We start from the raw sequence: 22040 nt of genomic DNA, 5'->3' as shown, positions 1-22040 counted from the left end.
TAAAGCTGGGGAGGCTGTCCTGGAGTCTCTCTGTTAGGATAATTGGAGCCTGCTCTGGTTTTCCTCAGCCCTGCTTCAGAAGGAAGAGGTTGCAGTTACTCCTCCAAGGGACTGGGGTAAGATGCAGCCACATGGCTGCTGGTCTGCTCTACTGTTACAACCAGTACCGATTGGCTTTAAACTCAATTTGTTGTCCCCAGGCACTGGGTGTTTCGACAGTGCTTGTATGGTTTGTAATGTCATAAAGCTGATTTAGCCTAATTTGTTGTCAGGGTTTCTGGAGCCTGTGGTCTAAATTCAGTTAAAGCAGACCTCTGTGTGTGCAGAGTGGGTTGGGAGGTACCCTCAGCATTGATGCTCTCAGTAAAGGCCTCAGAAGGAGAGGAAGGAAAAGCTGAGTACCTGCAGCCAGTGGCACCAACAGGCTCTGCCTGTCCCAGCTATCCTGTGGCCAGCAGGAGGGGCAGCAGTGGATGGATGCCCTCTCTGCCTGCTGAGGATGCTGCAGGGAACGACTCACACAAGGACAGCAAAGATTGGGGCAGTTTGGTGCAGCAGATGCCACCACCAGTGTGAAACACTTCTTAAAAATAAAAAGAAATTAAACTTCTTTTGAACTTGCTTCTGTCAACTGCAAAATAAAAATGACAGCAGCCAATTTGGTGACCGCCTTATTTTACTGTGGTATAGGCCTGGGGGAAATTGACATTTTCAGAAGGTTTTTTGACAGTCTAGAATGGGCAGGCTGAAATAGAAGGGGACAGTGACAACTGGGATGGCCATCCCAAGGGACGTTGAAATCCTCAGCCTCTGCACTGCAATAACCAGATGACATATTTCATTAGCAGTTTCTTGGAAGGAGAAAAACAAAGTAGCTGAGTATTTCCAATTCAGAAAAAAACACAGTTAAGATGACCAAACATTAATGAATCCATCACCACTTTACTCTTTTCCAAATGTTGTCAGTTCTGCCACCTCAGGGAAAAATAAAAGGTTTTAAAATACTTAAAAAGCAAGAGTTTGACTGAACTGATGCTGTGCCTATGTGAAAATCTTCCATTTTTGTATTAAGCAAGAAGGCAGTGATCCTTCAGCCAAGGAAAAGAGAAACATCATGCCCTTCCTAACCTCATAATGCAGATTCATTTTCCAAATACTGAACTGGTGCCTGCTGCTATCAAAACTAGCAGCAGATTTTGGCAGGACACTGGTGCCTATGGGTGTGAGACACTTGACACAGTGAAGCTGTCCCTTTGAGCAACTTCTCATTGTATGAACAACTGCAAAAACCTTCCCAAAGCTGTCCAAGAGGAGACTTGGAAGTAGGTTGGCTGCAGCTAGTCAAAGGCAGGCAGAGTTAGCTGCAACGGCATCGGATGGCCTTACAAAATTTGAATTTTGTTACCATTTCAAATTACAAAAAATTTGAATTTCGTTACAATTTCAAATTACATGGTCCCGGTACAGTGCCAGAAACATGTGATTTGAAATTGTAACAAATGTTTTCTACAGGTATAGCCACAAAAAAGGCAACACCCACCAAAAATTGTCCTCCTGCTCTCGCATTTGTCCTTCCATCAGGATGTTTCTACCCGTGAGCTGTGTCGACTTCGAAGGTGACACACAGTAATTCACCTCCAGCTCATTTCCACAGACAAGTGCAAAACTGTAACCTCGCAGAACTTTTATTTTAATTCACATTTCTCCATTGACGTAGGCAGCTTTGTACACGGCTGAGTGATAAAGTTACACAGCTCAGCTGTTCTATGTGCATTGATTTCAGCCATCAAAGAAACGCAGAAAACGAACAAAAAACAACTTTTCCATACAGCTGTAGTCAGGCTGGGAAAAATTATGTGATTCTTTTTTCCCCTCCTGCCTCTGCCAACCGAATTCCCCTGACTTTTAGGCTTTTCTATTTTAAAAGACTGAAAACGTTACTTAAGATGGTTTGCTATGGGTCTCTCACAGTGAACCTGTCTTAGGCGTGCACTAGGCTGTGGTGCTCACTCCCACTCCTCTGGTAGCTCATTTGGGTGCATCATTAGCAGCTGTTGTGACGTGCTCTTCAACACTGCTGCAGGACAAGATCATTTTTCTTAGCCTGCTATTTTTTTTAATATATTTTTTTTACATTTTAGGCTCATCACAAGTCAGTTGCAGCACTTTACAGCTTACAGACTTTTTGCACGACCTTCTGTGTAGACAGAAAGCGATCTGGAAACGAGAAAAGAATGCCGCAACCAATTAGCACGTACAAACATTTATTTTGAAATTTCCATTCCAACTGTTATGAAGAGTTACATCATCAAAGCACTTTATGGCAGTGAAAATAGCTCTTACCCCTCTGACTCATCCATTACTCCATTAAAGCTGCAAAATGTGCAATCTGCTTGAAAAATAGGTTGCTTTTTATTCAGTTTCCCATGAAAAGTCAAAATTTGGTAACAAAAAAAAAAAAAAAGAAAAAAAAAAAGAAAAAAAAAGAAAAAGAAAAAACCAAACCAACCCAGCTTATAGGGACTCTACATCCAATCCTCTCCCTCTTCCCCCAAAAATAACTTACAAAGATAGTTTAAAGTTTTAAATGAGTTTAAAACTGAGTGCATCTTTTTTATTATTTTTTTTTTCTTCTTCTTCTCATAATAATCTTAAAATTCTAAAAACGCATAATTTACTTTCTTGGAAAAAAGGCAGCCAGCCGTTGCTTCTTGATTGGAAGAATATGTATCTCCGGCGAGTTCATTTTCTTTAGCTTTACGCTCCTGTTTTTGACGGGTTTCCTGAGGGCCTCGGCGCTGTCCCGGGGCTCGGGCGGGCTCTTCACATCGTAGCACTGCAGCACCGAGTCCTGGGGCAGGTCCCTTTTAAAGGAAAAGTTTTTGGTGGAGACCCCCGACAGGCCCTTGATCTTGCCGCAGAAGATGGTGGGCACGGCATCCTTGACGGAGACGATGACTTTGGCCGTCTGCGAGGTGCTGACGATCTCGATGTTGTTGCCGGCCTTGGGCTCGCAGCCCGCCCTGCCCGCCTGTTCCACCAGCCACTTCTGCGGCTGCCGCGGCAGCTCGGCCGCGCCGCCGCCCGCGCCCCTGCCCTCCGCCTTGCCCGCCGCCTCCGGGGGCTTGCAGGGGGCGAAGGGGGCGGCCGGCCCGGGGAGCTTGTCCGGCGCGGGGTGGGCACCGAGCTCGGCGGCGGCGGCGGGGCCGGGCCCGGCCGTCTCCCCGTGCGGCCCCCCCGGCTTGCGGCAGGAGGCGAGGGACAGGTCCAGCGCCCCGTCCTCGGGCGGCGGCGGCGGCGGCGGCGCGGCCTCGCTGGCCCGAAGAGCGGGCGGCCCTTTCATGGAGAGGTCCAACGCCTCGTTCTCACCGCCCATCTTGATGACGGTGTGACGGCTCAGCTGGGGAAACTCCCGCGGGTGGAGGAGCTCGAAGGGCTTCGTCTCCTCCTTCTCCAGGGGCGTCTGGGTGCCCTTGCAGGAGCTGGGGGTAAAGAGTGGCGGCTTGGGCGGGTCAGGGGCCGCCTTGGCCTCGGCCCCGTGGGGCACGGGGATGGGCACAGGGATGGGGATGGGGATGGGGACGGGCAGGGGCACGATGACGGGGTAGGGCACCAGCAGCGTAGCAGGGGGCACCAGCGGGGACAGGGGCGAGCTGAAGGCCTGCGGCGGGAGGGTGGCGTAGTCGGGGGGCGGCTGACAGGGGGTTGAGCCCAGGGCGCCCTGTGAGGGAAACAGGTCCTGAAGGACGGCGGCGAATCCCGGCGTCTGAAAGACCGGGGGCAGGACGGGCTCCTGCGCTTGGCCGGAGGGCTTGGGGTCCAGGAGCTGGGGCTGCCCGACGGGGGTGGCGGTGCCGGGGAAGAGGCCGGCGTGCAGGGGGCTGGCGGGGCAGGCAGCCCCCGGGGGCAGCACCAAGGGCGAGTTCAGGTGCTGGAAGACGTGCTGCTCCAGGAGGACGGGCAGCGGGACGGGGCCCTGCGTGGTCATCACGTAGGGGGTGGCAGCGTTGGTGGCCGGCATCTGCGGGGCTGCGCTGCCGGCGACCTGCAGGTGGATGGGCAGGACCACGGGGCTGTCCCCCAGGCAGATGGGCTGCAGCACGGTGGCCGCCACCTTCAGGGCCACCCCGCTCTGCGACTCGGCCGGCGGCGTTAGGATGGAGGGCGCGGGGACTGTCACCAGCGGGGAAAGGGCTTTCTTCATCAGGTCGGCCGAGTTGATGTTCCAAGCCTCCGCTGTGATCAGCTGGGCCACCCCATTTTCCAGCTTGTTGTTGGCCATCGCCGAGGGTGAGTTGGTGACATCCATAGGCAGGTTTGGGGCATCTTTGTACAGCTCCTCCATGCCGCAGGGCTTCTTGGGCTCCGCCAGCACCACCTCTACATCGCTGTCAGTGGGACCAGCGGCGGCACCACGCTGCCAGGAGCATCAGCACCGACATAATTTGGCCTGCAAGCCAGAAACATATTTTAGGCACCACGTAAATCTTTTCCCTAAAATAATATTTGCAATTGCCTTTAAATACCCACCGCCAAAGAAAAGCCGTTAAACATTTCCACACTTCAAGCTAACGGCTCCGTAATGCAGTGTACTATATATACAGAGATGCTGGATATACATACAGCACTGCGTGTTGGGCGAAACATTTTGAAGAACTTATATTTAGCCATAAACATGGCCTTAAGGACTGCCTGGAGGCAAAAAAACCTCTCAGTACACAGACTGAAACAAGGACTCAGGATGCCCATTCCACATTTTTAAACAAAGCTTCACATAATGACCATGCACGTAGAGCTGAGTGACAGCATGTTGTTTTAACTCAACAGAAGCCCCAAAACAAACATTTCTAAAAATACTGCAGCCAAGAAATATTCAACCATTGGTGACGGGTACTTCATTCCCCTTCAGTACTTGTCCCTTTTTCAACCCGGAACTGCCATGTGCACGATCAGAAAGGAGCATGGCCATGCTATGGCAAAGCAAAACCAATCCGAACCCCAGCATCCACCCTGCCACAGAGCTAGAGACAGTAATGTGAACCAGGCACCTGATTCATTGAAGACATGGGGGAAAAAAATCTAAACAACTTAAAATCCATTTTGACAGCCCAACTCTTTTTATCAACCGAGCAAATGGCAATTAAAAAAGGGTAGGGATGGTTTCTGTTTATGATCGTGGTGAAATATGCAACTTGTTTCCCCTAAAGATCAACACTTCTCTCCCCTGGGGAAAAGAAATTAAAAAAAAAAAAAAAAAATCAGTAAATTAATGGCACTAAGAAGGATAAATAATTTCTGCCCTTTGAGCTGCTTCCAGCAGACTTTGGCTGATGCCTGGCTGCTTCGCCTGGTGCTGCCCGTGCCTCTCCCGAAGTGTGAAGAGAATCCCGCCGTAGTAATAATCACCATGGAAACTTGTCCAGTTTCAACTCTGTTACCATGGAAAAGCACCAGCACACCCCAAATGTACATTTTTCACCAGCACACAGCTGAATCCTGCTCCCTATGAGCAAATGATGTGCCATCACCACTGCCCAGCTACCCAGGCCCATGAGAGCAAGGCACTTCCCCATGTCCTGCAGGGACATGTACTGGGATGACAGGAGATGACAGGGAGGGCATCACCACTCTGAAATTGAGATTGTCTGGGTGAAGGGTCGCAGCTTGGGGATGTGCCTGCGTCTAAGAGCATAAAGAACTCCTTGGCTCTGGTGCTTACAGAAACAATTTGCTGGCACAGATGTTTCTAAGACCAACAAACCTGCAAAGGGGTCAAGGGAAAGGGGAAAAAACCAAAAGCCCACAAACAGAGGCTAAAAAATGTCAAAGGCAAGGAAGTGGGAAATCTACTAAATCTCTCCTGAGGTCTGTAAATCCTTGGATTTGGCAGTGAGATACTATGGTGAGTGCAGGACTACCTACAGAAATGCCAGGAGTTGATAGCAGAGGCTGGTTGGGTAAAATGCTAATAATTTATCAGGCACATTTGAGTTCTTAAAAAGGATTTTTAGAAGTAAACACAAATCATTTTTTTTCCCCTCCTGCTGCTGGCTTAAGGAGAATAATTCTGGATTTTTCCTATCTCATGAAATGCTCTGCAGACAAGATTCACAAATAAAGGGCTGGGGTTTTTTTGTTTGTTTCCTTTTTTCCAGCTTTGGCTGAGACACATTACAGGAAGGCAGAGATGCCCAAGTGCTGAAAACAGGAGCAAAATAAAATTCCTTATTCAGAAAGTGACAAATATCAGTAAGAAAACCATTGGGCCAGTGTTGTTTTGAAAAAACAAAAACAAAAATGAAGAGTAATTGTTTATAAAAATAAAGATGATGAGAAGACAGCTCAGCAGATTAAGCTGAAAAAAAATAGACATCATCATTTCTGTTCAGGAATTAAAAAGCCATTTTCTACTGCTCTTACATAATCTCTCCCTCCCTGTTTTTCAAATGACCATTTTGGTCTCTGCAGTGCACATCAGCATCTTTGCTCCTCCAGCTGCTGCAGCACAGCTGAGTGTTCTGCACATGACACTGCCTCTTCCCAATGTTTCTGTTTGCTTGAGTAGTGTGAGACTGCAGTGTTTTCACAGAGAATTAATGATCTGGTGGGGACAGGAAACCACCCCGTTCCCCTGGCAAACCCATTAAACACTGAGAAACAGAAAAATTAAGATTAAAATTATGCTGTGTAAGAGACTTGAGGGATTAGCATGCTGTAGGGACCCATGGAGAAAGAGACAGATCGCCACTGAAGATGAGAGCATAAAACATAATAAAATTCCCCCATTGCTGCTTTAGAAGGCGACAGTGCTGGAGGCAGAGGAAATACCGAGGTGAGGGGAAGAAGCACTCATCTATCACCCTCAGAAACCACGGACAAAAGCCTGTAAGCTTGGCTGGTTTTTTTCAAAGCACAGTCAAATATTGTTTTCCACACTGAACACTATATGTGCCTAGGATCTGTAAAAATACATTGTTGGGAGCCAGGTCACTACCTCTGGGAGGGCCCCACTGTGTGAGGGGAAGGAGACAAGAAAGGTGAGGTGCAGCCCTTGAACCAGGTTTATGGGTTTGGGGTGAGTTTTTTCCCCCCTCACATTTTCTATGTAGAAGTGTACCTTTCTGTATTCCAGTACACCTGCTTCTTGAGCATGTCACCACTATAGAAAAAAGAAAAAAAAAAAAAAATATATATATATATAAAATATACATACTTAAAATTATTTCCTGATCTTGCCTGCAGCCTGCAGTTTGGCAGTAGCTGGCTGCCAGGTACAGTGGAGTCCAGCACAACTTGATCCTGCTCCCTGTAAATCTATTTTTAGTTTCATTTGGGAGGGAATCCCAGGGCTGCTAAACATGTGTTAGACTAAAAATCTATTATCAAGGAGTAAGCAGGCAGAGAGAAAAGGATCCAAGTCCCCAAGCCTCAAATGAGGAAACTTTGAACATCTGAGATCAAGAGACAGACTGAAATTGTCCAAAGGTGTTTTGTAGTTCCTGGACTCCTTACACAGTACAAAACCTTAAATCCTCATCGAAGTGACTGAAACAAAAGTAAATTTTCAGTATTGGCATTTACAGTGATGGCTATACTATACTTCTCCTGTAATAAAAAATCAACCTGAAGCATGTGCTGGGGTTTGGTGATTTTTTGGGATCTTTTAAAATTGCTGCTTAACTACACACAAATTATTCAGTTACTCAGTTTTAAAATAAGTTTCATGTATTTAATATACATAAAAGAAGTTAATGTAATCTAGAGGAAGTGCCTTAAGTTTCCTCTGCCTATCATACCTCAGTCCTGGACAATCAAATTCACTCTCCCTACTTATCTATTTTATATTTAATTTGCTGTTTGCTTTAACTGAAAAGAAGCTTGAAACACTGAAGCAAGCCCTACTGTAAATAACCCGAGCTTTCCCATCAGGGTGCTGATAAGAGCGAAGTTCATGGCACTATGCAATGATGTGTGTGACTGTACAGGAAATGGTATCTTAGCTATACACAAATGCTTTGAAAGGGTAGTGATAACTCCAGCTTATTTTTTTTATCTCCTGCTGATAGCTGTGCAACAGACTTTTCTCAGGGCTGCTGTGTGCCTTCTTGTGGGGCTGCAGCACAGCTCTCCCTGTGCTCTGCCTGCTGGTCTGTACCATGGCTGGTACCTCATGTCTACACAGAACTCAAATTATACTGTGAACACTGTGGGAAAGGATTAGATGCTCCCTCTGTGGGATGCCGGGTTCAGTATCTCCCGGAAAAACAGGGCTTCCCTTGAGTATAAACACAGTAACAAACAGAAAATTAAAAATCTTCACTTAATGGAGCTGCTTGGGGACGAAATTATGGTTGGATAGAGGCTTCAATGTTTTCCCAAAACTTGCTGCTTGATGTCACTGATTCAACCAACTACAAATCATCTTCCATGCTACAAATTTTGGTCTCCGTAGTTTCAGCCATACACAAAGGCTTTACCATAGTATTATTGGCATTTTGTTGCTAGAATAGAAAAAAATGTATTTGAATAAAGTGAGCTTTCACATACCAAATATATGGAACTATTACTACACAAATAACACATGGGTGGGCTCTCCCACATGTGCAACCCACGGATGATTTCCGCAGTGTTTGCCTCTCACTTTTCCCACTGATTCACCTGTTCATTCAGGCACTTGGGACTGAGAATCCATGCCCATGTATGCTTTTCGTAGTGTAATCCTCAAGCACCAAAGGGCAAAGGAGTAATCAACTCACAGCTGGTGGTGAGCTTGCCTTCCCCTGTGTTTTTGATACACCACACACATCACTTGGGTGCAGAGGCACCATGAGGGCCAGTGGGGCCTGGCCCCCTTCTGCTTGCAGATGGGCCTCCAAGGAATGGGGCAGGCAGAGCAGAGGAGACCCACAGGTATTTCTTAAGGCGAGCTGGCCTTCACCCTCTTGCCAGCGTACAGCTGGACCCCAAACACAGTCCCACTGCCTCTGAAAAAGGGGCTCAACTACCACTGCTTGGTCATCACAAAAAGAGAATCACTGGGCATGCACTTCTCTGTTTCCTCTAAGGGGCACCAGGGAAACATCCCAGTTCAGCTCTGCCCTCTTCCGTCTCAGTCCCCTGACTCAAACACGCAACACCTAACTCCCTGTTAAGATTTAGGAGGTACCATTCAAAATCAGCTGAGGGCAAGGAGAGAAAGGCATTGGAAAGATAGGCAGGATTCACTCTGGCACCGGCCAGAGAGAGAAGGGAGGACTACAGCAGGGCATCACTGCCAGTATGGAAGTTACACCCACAGCCTTTGCTGCCCATCCTTCTGCACATCTCCTGTTCACCATGCACACATGCACTGCCACATGGTACTTCTTACTCTATGGAAGCTACACCGTGGAGGATGAGCTGAATGCTGCCAAGGAGCAGTTAAAATAAGCACCTCATCAGACAACTTCAAAAGATGCTAGAGAAATAACGCTCCAGTGCAAATCATGCAACAGGTTTATTTTCCACTGCTGCATTTGTGGATCCTTTCAAGAAGCAAAGCTATTTGCATCAAGGCTCCCATCCAAGCTGTGAAGCCCTGGGGAAACAAGAGAGAAAGGAAATCATTACAGCAGTGCAAAATGGCACGTTATAGATGGGACATGGACAATATGTATACACTGCTTCGGCACACAGCATGATCATTCTCAAATGCAGCAGCCTGACTAACTGATGGTACTCCAGTCTTTTAAATAGTTCAGTTGAATAAATACCACGGCATCTGCCTATTGCACAGGCTAATCGCCTGCAAAGAGCACGCTGGAGTCATATATTTGCTAACTATATTGCTGTTGTCAACAATTTGTAGTTAGCAATCCATTCCAGGGAGAAGAGAACTCACTTTTTTCTCATTTAAAAACAAATCAGAGCAATTGAAAAAAAGAAATCCTGTCATGGGCCTGAAATCAGTGCCTTCACTCCCAAGGGCAATATATACAAGAAAGACAATAAATGCTGTGGAAGGAATAGAACATTTTCCTGACAAATTTCAACCTGTAGTGAATTTTTATACCCAATTTGAAAGCCTCACAAAACCCCCTACATTTGCAGTGGCAACCATGACATACCCTAAGTGTAAGGGAGATGGCACTTGCTGCTGTACTCCTGGATGCCTTTTCCCTTTTCTTTCACTCCATTCACAAATTATTTCACTAACTGGTTGTAACACTTAACTGATGGGATCTGCTTCCAAAAGGACCACTGTTTACACCATATACACTACTACATGTAAGCCAGCACTATAAAAAAAGGGCTAACTTGAAATTATTTCAGATTGATCTTGCTATTCCCAATTCTTCAATATTTCTCGTATCTGCAGCATAGGCCTGTTCCTGGGGTCTCTGAACCATCATGCTTGGAGGAACCTTTCACCAGATTTCTGAAAATAAAACCTTTACAGTCGTAGTTTATTTTTTATTCTTGGTATTGTACACAAATGCCTGAACAGCATCAACTTGCTTAGCTGCCAGTGAGCTGAACACACACTTAGAGGTGGAGACAGTGCATGGAAATTTGATGTATTAAACTTGACATGTGGAGGATAAATATAATTTTGTCAGTCATAATTACTGCTGAGTCACATGTTAAGTGATGTCCCTTTGACCCAGCTGGGGCTTCAGACTTGGTGCAGCTTTTGTGCTCCCAATTTCTTTCAAACTGGGAAGACAAGTTACTGTTTTTATGACTGTAGAAGTACCTGTTTAAATCAGCTTTCCCCCTATACAGCTGACAGCGTGCACATGTCTCCTTCAAAGCATGAGGCAGTCCTTTGGGATGGGGATGTCAGCACTGCAGCTCTGTGTTGGGACAGATTATACAGTGTCCAGCCCTGAGCACCCACCATGGGAAGGTGCTGCCTGCATAGCCCTGGGGGCCTATCTTCTCACCAGCACCTTCCCAAAAACCGAACTTCCTCCAGCAGAGATGCTCTAGGCCCATCATCTTTGTGGCTCATAGTCAACTTGATGTCCATCACAACACCCAGGTTCTTTCTGGCTCAGCTGCTTTCCAGGTGGGTAGACCCTGGCATGTACTGATGCTTTTCCCCAGATGCAGGGCTTTGCACTTCTCTGTGGCAAACTTCACAAGGCTCCTGTGAGCCCAATTCTCCCGCCTGTTGATGTCCCTCTGGATGGCAGCACGACCCTCTGACGTGTCAGCCGGTTTTGTGTAATCTGCAGACCTCTGCAGGTGCACTGTGCCCATCATCCAGATCATTAACGAAGAGGCTGAGCAGGGTGGGAGCAGCACTGACCTCTGGAGTACACCCCTAGAGCCACCCAACCCAACTGGACTTTGTGCTGCTGGGCCTGTTCCGCCACTTCCCGAGGCTCCGTCTGCCCCTCCAGCCCCCGCAGCAGCTGCGTGTCTGTGAGCATGCTATGGGACACAGTGACAAAGGCCTGCCTCAATGCCAACTGCTCCTCTCTCACCTCTGCCAGGCTTTATTCTCATACAGCAGGTCAGCTTCCCACAGGGAAGGAAAGCTGACAGTAGACTGCAAGTCTAAGAATGTCTAAATTAAAACTACACGAGGGAAAAACTGAACTTACTCTAGGGATCTGTCTTGCATCAGAGCTCCTGAGATTTACTATACCTTAACCTCCACAGCTTTCATGCGTGCTGTGCACGCATCTATTTACTTTTGTAGTAGGATCATAGGAAGAATGCTAGCATTCCTAGGTCCAAAAAGTGAAGTGCATGATTTTCCTATGGGAAAAAATATTTTGAAGATTTTTTCTTGTCATTAAATATCCCATTTAACTCATTATTTGGTATGATTTTCAATCAAAACACTATATTCGCCAGAAAAGCAAAGAAAAATGAGCTGGTATGAGTACACAGAGCTAAGCAAAACAAACAAGAGAGCCCTTACTTTATAGCAAAATTTAAAACCCACACGTTTTGTTTTCCCAGCAATCAATACACCAATGATAACAAGAGGAAAAGGATACCAATTAAACATAATTTCCGGCCCTGCTTCCCCCAAAACTTGAAACAAAAAGTACTCAGTGTCAGCCTAATAAAATATTTGTTGCTTTCCCAGTCAAGTCCTTTATTAAACAGCCCATAAAGCATCTCAGTTCTTACAAATGCTTTCCAAGTTTGATACCAGTGAAATGACTTCAAAGCCTCATTAATTCCCCAGTGGAGGTTTGTTCACTGCTCTGAGACACTTGGCTCCCTGTTCTGTCCTGACTCTCCCCACTGATCCCAGGCACAGATACTTTTACCACATCCACTTGATCTTCTCCAGCATTAGATGAGCATCAGTGTGGCAAAGGCTGCCATCCACTGCCCACCTCTTCTTGCTGATGTGACTGTCTTGCTCCTGCTAAGAGGGACAGGGACCCTGCCACGGATGTGTTAACAGGTCTCAGCCAACACGTTAGTGAGGTGAAGTTGAAAATCAGTTCTTAAATTGCTATGCCACTTTTGCAGGCAGAATATCTGACTCTTCCCTGTTATACAAACACTGTCTCCCAGCTAGCCACAAAAGTGAAGCACACCAGACTATGCCCTTGAGAAGCAAACCAGGTTCACCAGCTCAAATCCAGTAAATGGCATGAGGTGCCACTAAATGGCATGAGGTGCCACTAAATGGCATGAGGTGCCACTAGCACGCACCCACCCTGAGAGACCCAGCCCCTTAAACTCACTGCAAACCCTTTCCCATCCACTCCTTACAGCACATCAGCTCCAGTTCAAAACCACTTTTTCTTGGTGCAGACAGGGCCAGAATAGGGCTAACCTCCGCTTTATTATAAAGCCATGGGGTTAGAATAGCAAATTCCAACGCTTCTGTAACTCATCTTAAATCAACTGAAAGCCACATTTTCACATAGCCTCTCGTGGTCCTTCTACAGCCCGGCTTAAATAAATAAATAATGAGAAGAAAAGCAAAACCAAGTGAAAAACTGAATGTTGCAGCTCACAGATCCTTTCTGATGATGTACGAATGCCCTTGCCTAAGAACACAGGAAAGGACGTGCAGGCGATGAGCCACACGTGTGCCACTCAGCCTGCCACCGTGGGCTGAAAGGGATAAATCCCTTCTGCTGCCCACAGCTCTGGTGGCTCTTGTGACACAGGTACAGTCCCAAATGAGAAGATCTACCGATGAAGAGCTGGCAATAAACAGACTCGTCAGCTTATCTTCTCTTGTGGGACAGGGTCTCACTTGGGAGCACAGGCAGATACAAAGGTGCAGGAGTATTGCAGTGCTGCCCAGGGATCCAAAGGATAGAGGAATCTTCCCTCTCCCTGTGCAAAATATAGTTATTTAATGCTCTGTCCTTCCCCACTAGCATGAGTAACCAAATGCTCCATCAGCTTCCCACTTCAAAATCAAGTTTATGCTCATAGTTTCAGATTTATTAGGCTGACTCTCCTTCTCTCCCTCCCCATCACTTTTATAAGCCAAGCCCAACATTTCACCAGCAACACAATGGCACTAATCTTCAGCAGAAAGTATGCACACAGCAGATTTCAAGCACTCATGCACCACCCTATCTCATAATATATGAATGGAAAAAAAACTTTCAAGAAAAAAAGGGCCCTTATTTTCATTCTTGCAAAATTTTTAACCACTGCAAGAATTTTGTTTATAAGAGACAGAAAAATGTAAGACTCCTGTGATGTGATTAACAAATGCAGCATTTTTTCTTTGAATCTCACAAAATTTAACACATGCTCTTCTCACAGCATTTGTACCAAGTGTTTCCCGGTTTGACTTCGAGGGGAAGAGAACTGACCTCTTCTCTCTGCCATGCCATGATGCATGAGATGTCAGATGAATTCTGACTGAATTCAAAATAACACCAGCATGAGATGCAGCACAATGGTGCTGATGGATGTAACAAGAAAACCTCAAAACCTCTCAACAATAACCGATTTTGCCCTCCTAGAAGTCCCAAGACAGAACTGAGAAATATGCCTCTGACAGATGGATCTGACCACAAGTAGTATGTAAATAACAGAAAATACTGAAAATATGTCATATTGCATCTCAGTGCCACTGAGGTTGCCACTGTTCAGTCAACCAGTCCAGGTTATCAAAGAATCATAAAATATACTGAGCTCAAGAGGACCCATTAGGATCATTGAGTCCAACTCCCGGCCCTGCACAGGACATCCCTAAGAGCCACGCCATGTGCCTGAGAGCATTGTCCAGATGCTTCTTGAACTCTGTCTGGGTTGGTGCTGTGACCACTTCCCTGGGGAGCTGTTCCAAACAACCCAAACAACCACCGGGTGAAGAATCTTTTCCTGATATCCAGTCTAACTCCCTGTGACTCAGCTTCATGCCATTCCCTTGGGTCCTGTCACTGGTCACAACTGGGAAGAAATTGATACCTGCCTCTTCACCTCCCCTCATTAGGATGTTGAAGACCAAAATGAGGTCTCCCCTCAGTCTTCTCCAGGCTGAACAGACCAAGTGACCTCAGCTGCTCTTCACAAGGCTTCCCCTCCGGACCCTTCACCATCTTTGTTGCCCTCCTTTGGACACTCTCTAACAGTTTAATGTATTTTTTGTATTTGGCACCCAAAACTGCCTGCAGCACTCAAGGTGAGGCTGCCCCAGTGCAGAGCAAAGCAGGACAATCCCCTCCCTTGCCCAGCTGGCGATGCTGGGCCTGATGCCCCCTAGGACACAGCTGACCCTCCTGGCTGCCAGGGCACTGCTGGCTCATGTCCAACTTGGCATCGACCCAGGGCCCAGGGCCCTTTCTGTGGCACTGCTCTCCTGCCTCTCATTCCCCAGTCTATGCACAGAGCCAGGGTTGCCCTGTTCCAGGTGCAGAATCTGGCACCTGCCCTTGTTAAACTTCATATGGTTGATGATTGCCCATCTCTCTAAGTTATTGAGGTCTCTCTGCAATTAGAGATTGCAATAAATGGCATTTCCTGTAGTGCCTACAAATGTCCCACATGCACATGCACACAAGCAAGCACTTCTGTTGTGCCTTTTGCCTCATCCACTTGACTGTGAAGTCTCATGGGCAGCAGTCATTTTGGCACATGATTAGCAAAAAGGACAGACCTCAGCTTGGATTCCATTTACCACTGCAATCCCTCATGAGGATGAATGGGCACACATCCATGCACAGCCTCACTGAGGTGACACAGGGCTGCCTTCCCTTTCAGAATAGCCACTGGCCACTCTTTGTGGGTGCATGCCTCCAGTGTGCCTTCTCTTCTCTCTTCACCATGTTTCTCTGCTGCCAGAGCACTTCTAGTCAGCCTAAGTGTGAATGTTGTCTGAATTTTACTAACTTGATTCTCTGTGAACAAAGATCTTCTAGCCAGTTCAACATTCTCTTCTCCAGCTGCTTTGGTATCTGAGCTCTGACCGACACACTGCTCCCACTGCATGGAGGTGAGACTATCCCAAACTACGCCAAGACTACACAAATAAGTAATAATGCTCTTTCTCATCAGGGGTCCAGACTCAGACTACCCAGGGAGAAGGGCTGTATTTCAGGAAATGCAGGGCAACCAGTGCTGTAAAAACAGCACTGCTATTTATTGCAGGTAAAATAAATAGCGTTTTCCTGATTCTATGAACAAGTAACACGAACCTATTTTGCAGATGCTTATTGCAAGACGAAACAAGGTCAGTCCTGCCCATACTTTTCCATCAAACCTTTGGAGAGAACATACATCATGATGAGTGCACTATACCAAATTTTGTTATTATCACCTCCCCTATCTTAATGATGGCTGCGTGGTTCCAGAAGAGAAGCACGCTGCTGTAGGATATAGAGCTCCTGACATATTTACTGCAACATTTTTCACCAGTAATTTTCACTGCAATGTGTGCTATTACGTGTTCAGAAAAACTTAGGGAAACTGCAGGATGCAGAACGACAATTACATCTTTCCCAGATGAGACTACTACGTTAATGGATCGGCGTCATCCATCACCATAGATCGTAAGTCCTCTGGGGAACGTCACCAGCCCACTCCAATAAATCTGACCAGGAGATTTCGTATTTGGCTGCTCAGCTCAGGAAGCAGTCTAGCAATGCAGTTCACAGCATGACTGTGGCTCAGCTCTCCTGGTGAGATGGTGCTCCTCTGTGGCAATGAAGCTCTGGATGTAAGAGGTCCTGCACTCCAGCACGTAAGAGCAGACAGGGCTGCAGCCTGGCATTAATCCCTCACACAGTCAATTCTTCAAAGAACTGAATTTTGGTACATGGATTATAGACAGGGGAGGAAGAAAGTTGACTAGTAACTTCATTCCTTTACCATCAACAACAAAGAAAAGGAAATAAAAATTACAGAAGAATAAAACTAACAGCGAAAAAAACCCAAACAAACCTGTCAGAAGACTGATGCAGTTCTGAAGCAATTTTTTTTTGCTGTCAATCTTCTTGGTTCTTCAGGCCTCCTCAGCAGACAGAGCAGAATGTCTGCCATGAAAATGTAAGGTGATGCTCTATTAGGGAAGAACATACTTCTCACAGGCTCTCCCTTTAGGAAAGTCAAACAAATAACACAAATAAAAACCTCCATGGCTGTACCATGTCCTAGCTTATCCTTGTAATAACAGGAGGATGGGGCCTGAGGCTGTTTCTGCTTGTCTCCTGCACTAATGCAAATACAGCTGCAGTGTAAGAGCAGGCTGGGGGGGAAGGTCAGCCCCACAGAAACCCTTCTGAGAGGCAGCTCTGAGCAAGGGGCTCTGAGGGCACTTTTGTCTCTCCTGATTTGTGTATATTCTGTTTCAGGCAGTAATATATTTTCCTGATACATTTTTCATGTAGCTGGAGCTAAGAGATTTCTTGTACCTTATGGAGTGGGGAACACCACAGCATTGCTACTCCCAGTGGCTTAACCATTTTGAGTCCTCTCTTCCCCAAGGCACCAGCTTTTCCCACTGACCCCACGCCACACTGGACCAATGTCACAGATGATGCGCGTGGTCCTTCTTTCTCAGCCTGGGTATACAACGAGGTGGCACCAACACCAATGTCTATTCCCACCAGGACAGGGCACCACCAAACATACCCCCCTTACAAACGGGAACAGCCTTGGGGTGCCACCCATGCCTGTCCAACCCTCCCTATCCCCATCTGTCAGCTCTTAAGCAACTTGTCCCCAGGGCGAGTGACCCCCTTCCCCTGTCTCAGTGTGGGTGCGCTGGGTATGGCCAGGGGAACAGGGATGGACACTGAGGGCTTGAACTACTGCAACTCCTGCAGCTCCAAGCACCTGACAGAAGCACAACAGAGCCTGGGAGATTAGCAAACAAGGAGGAAGTAGTTTTAATTATATAATAACTTTAAGGAATAAAAACTGCCTATAGCCTGTGTAAGTTGTGAGAAATAAGACGTGCTCTTCTTGCCTCAGGCAAATGCTTACATTGGTAGCAAGCTTGTCCATGAAAATGACACCCTTGCAGCTAGAAACAACAAGAGCACCCAAGACGTACAAAATATTCTGTATTTTCTTGGTGAGGTGTTAAAGGAAACAACTATGCTCACTGAAGAGCTTGCTTTTGGCAAAGGGGGTGGGCAGATGCCACCTGCAAAAGCTCTCCCTCATCCCTTCCAGTAGGACAGTGAGCATCTGGTCTTTGCACTTGCCCCATGCTTAAGGGGTGAAGTCACTGCCAACCAGAAGGGCTGCTGCACCTTTCAGTGCATGGAAAACGTAGTTCTGTCCTCAACTACCCCAAGAAACCCTATGGCTCCAGCTGGGTGATCCTATCCAGGCACCCCACATGCAGGGATGGTTGGTCTGTGAGCTACTGGAGCAGTGTGTGCCAGGTCACTGGGCTCCCAGAGGCTGCTGCTGGCCTGTCTCTGCCCAGGATGGTGGCTGAGGGAAACCAGAGGCGTCTGCAATATGAGATGCACAGCAGGAACAAGCCGCACCACCATGGGGGTTGCAAAAGAAGCCCAGAGAGCTAGGGTGGCAACCAAGAAAAAAATGCTATTTTTACTGCCTGTCAGTGGACATGCTCATGTGCCAAAATGTTGGTCAAGCTGGGTAACATCTGGGCAGCACAAACCAAACCAGAGGAGACAGCTTTCCCCTGGCAAGCACAAACCCTTTACAACCTCAACTGAATCCTTCCTAAAAAGGTGTCGTGGTCCATAGCTCAAGAAGCCAAGCAGAGAGCTGCTGGCCATGGCTCCTCTGAGGAGGGTGCCCACAAGGGCAGGTACAGCGACCATAAACTCTGTCAAGATGTGCTCCAAAACCAGAAGGCACCAGAGCTGCCCTGAACTTAGCATCCACAGTTTTCCCCATGGGAAGGACAGGTCTGGCTGCACCAACCAACTTGCATTTCCATGGCTGGCTGACGCAACTGAAAGGGCTCTCATTCCCAGAAAACACTTAATGTAGGTTATCTCCAGTGATCTCGAGGGATGGCAGCCCTTGGATGGACCTCACTGGCGAGGTCAGTGCCAGCACCCACCGCTTCACATGGAATGCAGCCATGGTGAATGCACCCCAGTGCACACCCATCTTGCCACCCCCAGGCATCCTCCACGTCCAGTGGAAAGACTCCTCTAGAATGCTGCAAAAGCATGAAGAATCAATCAAATCCATTGACTTTTGTCTGACAATAGCATTTTTACAGCTCAATGCAAACCAGAGTACGCAGGAGGGCATACTGCTACCAAAAATAAATTAAAGAGAGGCCGTGGGTCTTTGAAGATCCCAAAACACCCAGTACAATTTACACCCAGTAAACCCTGCCCAGTCCTTACAGTGATTAAGGACAATTCAGCCCCTGCTCTGGGTGAAGGTTTCTCCAGGACCCAGCTGCCAGCACATGTTTGGTTTTAGCCGTCTAAACAGGCACTGAGGGATTAGGTCTCTGGGCGTCTTCAATGCTAATTAAAGGCTGTTTATTATCCAATTGTTCCCGATAGCGTATACTTCTTCTTGGGTAAACACGGCCGACGCCAATGCCTAAAAAAACCCACAAAACCAAAAGTGGTGGAAAGGTCAGCATTTCACCAAGTTATGGGGTGCAAGGGACACCTCACAGGCTGCTGGCACCTGGCTCTCCCTATCCAGCAGCCACAGGCACGGGTGCTTGCCACCACTCAGAGCTGAGTCTGAACACTCCTGAGCTCCATCAACTCCTTCCATGCTGCTCATGACTTGGGCAGTAGTTACCAGGAGAAGATCTGGTCACATTTGCTCCTGGAGCAGCAGTGTTTACATGCAATCAGATCTGAACAAGGCAGCTGGAGCACACTCCAACAGCAGCATGAAGTTGGTACCAGAGCATTCTGGACAGCATTTGTCACACACACTGACACACAAAATGTGCATCTGGAACAAGGGGCAGTATCCTCCCTCTTCAACAACCAATTTTTAGGACCCTAGAAAGGGCTTACCCATATAATGTTAAAAAAAGCCCTTTGGCAACATCCTTGATACAGCCAGTGAAGTACAGCTGTGTTCTCCAGAACTCGGCGTTACGTGGTGGTGGACACCAGGTGGGTTTGGCTGGAACTAGAGCTCAAATTTTACATCAAAAAGCCACTGAAGCTACAGACTCAGGCACTGAGGAAAACAAAAATGTAAGCTTATCCTGGTTGCCTATATGGTCCTGACTGCATTATGATTCATTCTTAAACACAGTTAACTCCTCTTTTTTCAAAAGGCCTTGTCATGATGCAAAAGGTCCTCCACAAAAGGAAGAAGCAATTTTTTTTCATCTGCCTCTTTGTAACTTTTAAGTTTATGACTCCAAAGTAAGCAACACTTATTTCACATAGATTTGTACATGAAATGTGAAAAATTTAAATTGGTCTATGAATCTGCTTTTAAAGATATAATGCTACTTGTTACCCTTGTAAATGTATAGGACTATTTTAGTCCTTCTCTTGCTGCATCTTACAAAGGCAACATAATGTAGTTTCAGTAGCTGTAGTTTTAAATGTGTTTATCTGGGTCACTGCTACTTACAGCATAAGAAGATTTAGTGAAGCCAGTTTAGAATCAGTCTAGTGCAGAGGAAAAAATTCTTTAATTAAAAGAATTATATTGTTTGGAGGGTAAAGATCTCAACATAATCAAATTAGAGTCTTTGGACTGATTCAAGAAGAAAATAGACCTATAGGCAATTTTATTCAAAAGAGCTTTTAGGGGTTTCTGGATTCATCACAAACTATTTCATGTAACTGGCAAATTCAGGGAGAGAAAAGAGAACCCAGAGCATGACAACATTAGGATTTTCTTTAATTGTACGATGTCAAATCAAGAATAAGAATGTGATTCCTGATTGTGGCGGTCCGTCTGGCTCACTTGGAGCACTGCTGGTGTGCGTGCCAGCTCGCCCTGAGAGAACACGTTTCTATCTGCACAGTGGCCGTCACTGAAGACGGCACAGAAGACAACCTGTTTGGATTGCATTGCTCCCAGATGCTCCTACTAAGAGAAATAATCTGCAAAGAGAGAAAGCAGGGGGGGATGTTCAGAGGCCAGGAGTGGCACCAGCCTCTGTGCATTTCCAAAGGTCCTAGTGACTTGGAAAACACCCTAATGAAGTTGGTCAGGAAGGGCAAAGCTGTCACTCACGTGGGAAATGAAGTGGGAGGCTGAATGGCCTGAATGGCTGAGCACATCTGTGTGATGCAAGGCAACACCCCTCAGCATCACACTGCCCATCAGTGACAGGGAAATGACTCAGAAGACAAGAGCACTTCAAAGGTTCATGGAATACTGGTTTATTTTAGCTGAATCCTGTCTGCCACAGAACAGGGAGGACTGCAAGCAGAAAGCATCCGCTCTGCATCCTGTGACTGCTGCTGGAGTGGTTCATCCCGCAGGAACAAAAGCCTTCCTCCTCTTTTCCCTTTCTTCTGGTCAAAGGAGGAGGTCATGCTGGGAGATAACCACCACTGCTGCTGCTGAACAGCAGCCAGAGGACGCCTGACACTGCACTGGAGTGGGATGAGAAGTTCAGCACCCGTCCCACCCTGCCCCACGGTCTCCACGGCAGAAAGCCAAACAACTGCCGTAGGGTACGGCATCAACAACAACAACAACCAGTAGGGTACTGGTGTGACAGAAACATTAGGTTACAGCAGCTGCACCACTCTGATCCTCAGTTAGTCATTCCCCATACCCTAAGAGCAGCAACACAGGGAGGAAAGGAACGAGCATGTAGTCAGCAGTTTGATCCTGTTATCGATCAGATGCTAACAGAGGGAAATAACTAAGTACAAAATATTTCTTGTGTTAGAAGAAGGTAGGAAGGGTGATGGATTTTCTGCAGATTACTGAAGGCAAGAAAAGGAAAGACCTAAATTCTCAAAACCCCAAAGCTTATACTTAGTTTGTTTCAAACAGGGCCAATTTTTACCAGGTTTTTGGAGGTTGCTTTTTGTTTGGGTTTCTTTTCAGTTCCTTCAGTCTATTCCTTGTTGACAGACAACACCACTAGTTATTCACTGGATATAGTGATCTACAGCTTCAGTTTTTGGGGTTCCCATGTGATTGTAAGAGGGCAGTTTCTGGCATTTCAAGTCCTGCTGCAGCAGAAGTCAGCTCACAGTCACAGCAGGGCCAGCTAGAGATCAAGACTCCAAAGGAGTAAAAAGCTCAATATCTAGCCCCCTAGCAAGAGATAATTAATTTTATCATACTGTTTTTTAGAGATTTATCATTTCCTTTACCTTCCTCCATGCACACAGTGAAGAAAATCTGTTTTAAACATGTGACAGGCATGATTTCCATTAGAGGATAAATTTGGGGGATAAATGAAGAAAAAAATGGAGCTATTATTAACCCAGAGACAATCATTGTGCTGATGAGTGAGCACTAGCATCTGAACGTGTTTTTCCGCTTATTTACCAGATCAGGTTGCCACACCATTCTTCAGATGATCTCAGATCACTGGAACCCCTTTCCTTAAAAACAGGGCTATTAAGAAGTAATTAAATGTTGTCTTTGGGTTTGTGCAAGTAGGCATAACCACTTTCTCCCCAAGTGCCTTGGAAGATAGCTGCTGGTCCTTATGGAAC

General features: G+C 46.6%; 1 protein-coding gene across 5 annotated transcripts in view; it reads right to left on the bottom strand.

The window, feature by feature from the left end:
* Nucleotides 1–2247: 2247 nt before the first annotated feature.
* The window catches only part of RAI2 (retinoic acid induced 2), a 45385-nt gene continuing 25592 nt past the window's right edge, over nt 2248–22040 (bottom strand). For 4 of the 5 annotated variants that reach the window (XM_040057099.1, XM_058419524.1, XM_058419525.1 and 1 more), the window contains exon 2: nt 2248–4450. In XM_040057099.1, the coding sequence (XP_039913033.1) occupies nt 2675–4345 (1671 nt within the window). In that variant the 5' untranslated portion in view covers nt 4346–4450 and the 3' untranslated portion in view covers nt 2248–2674. Of the gene's footprint in view, nt 4451–15620; nt 15651–22040 lie in introns of those variants that run through there. The other variant, XM_040057101.2, reaches the window with a different exon arrangement.

This window comes from Hirundo rustica, chromosome 2 (genome assembly GCF_015227805.2).
Source record: "Hirundo rustica isolate bHirRus1 chromosome 2, bHirRus1.pri.v3, whole genome shotgun sequence".
Lineage (NCBI taxonomy): Eukaryota > Metazoa > Chordata > Aves > Passeriformes > Hirundinidae > Hirundo > Hirundo rustica.
Note: the sequence above shows the minus strand (reverse complement) of the source record. Positions and strands in the feature narration are given on the sequence as shown.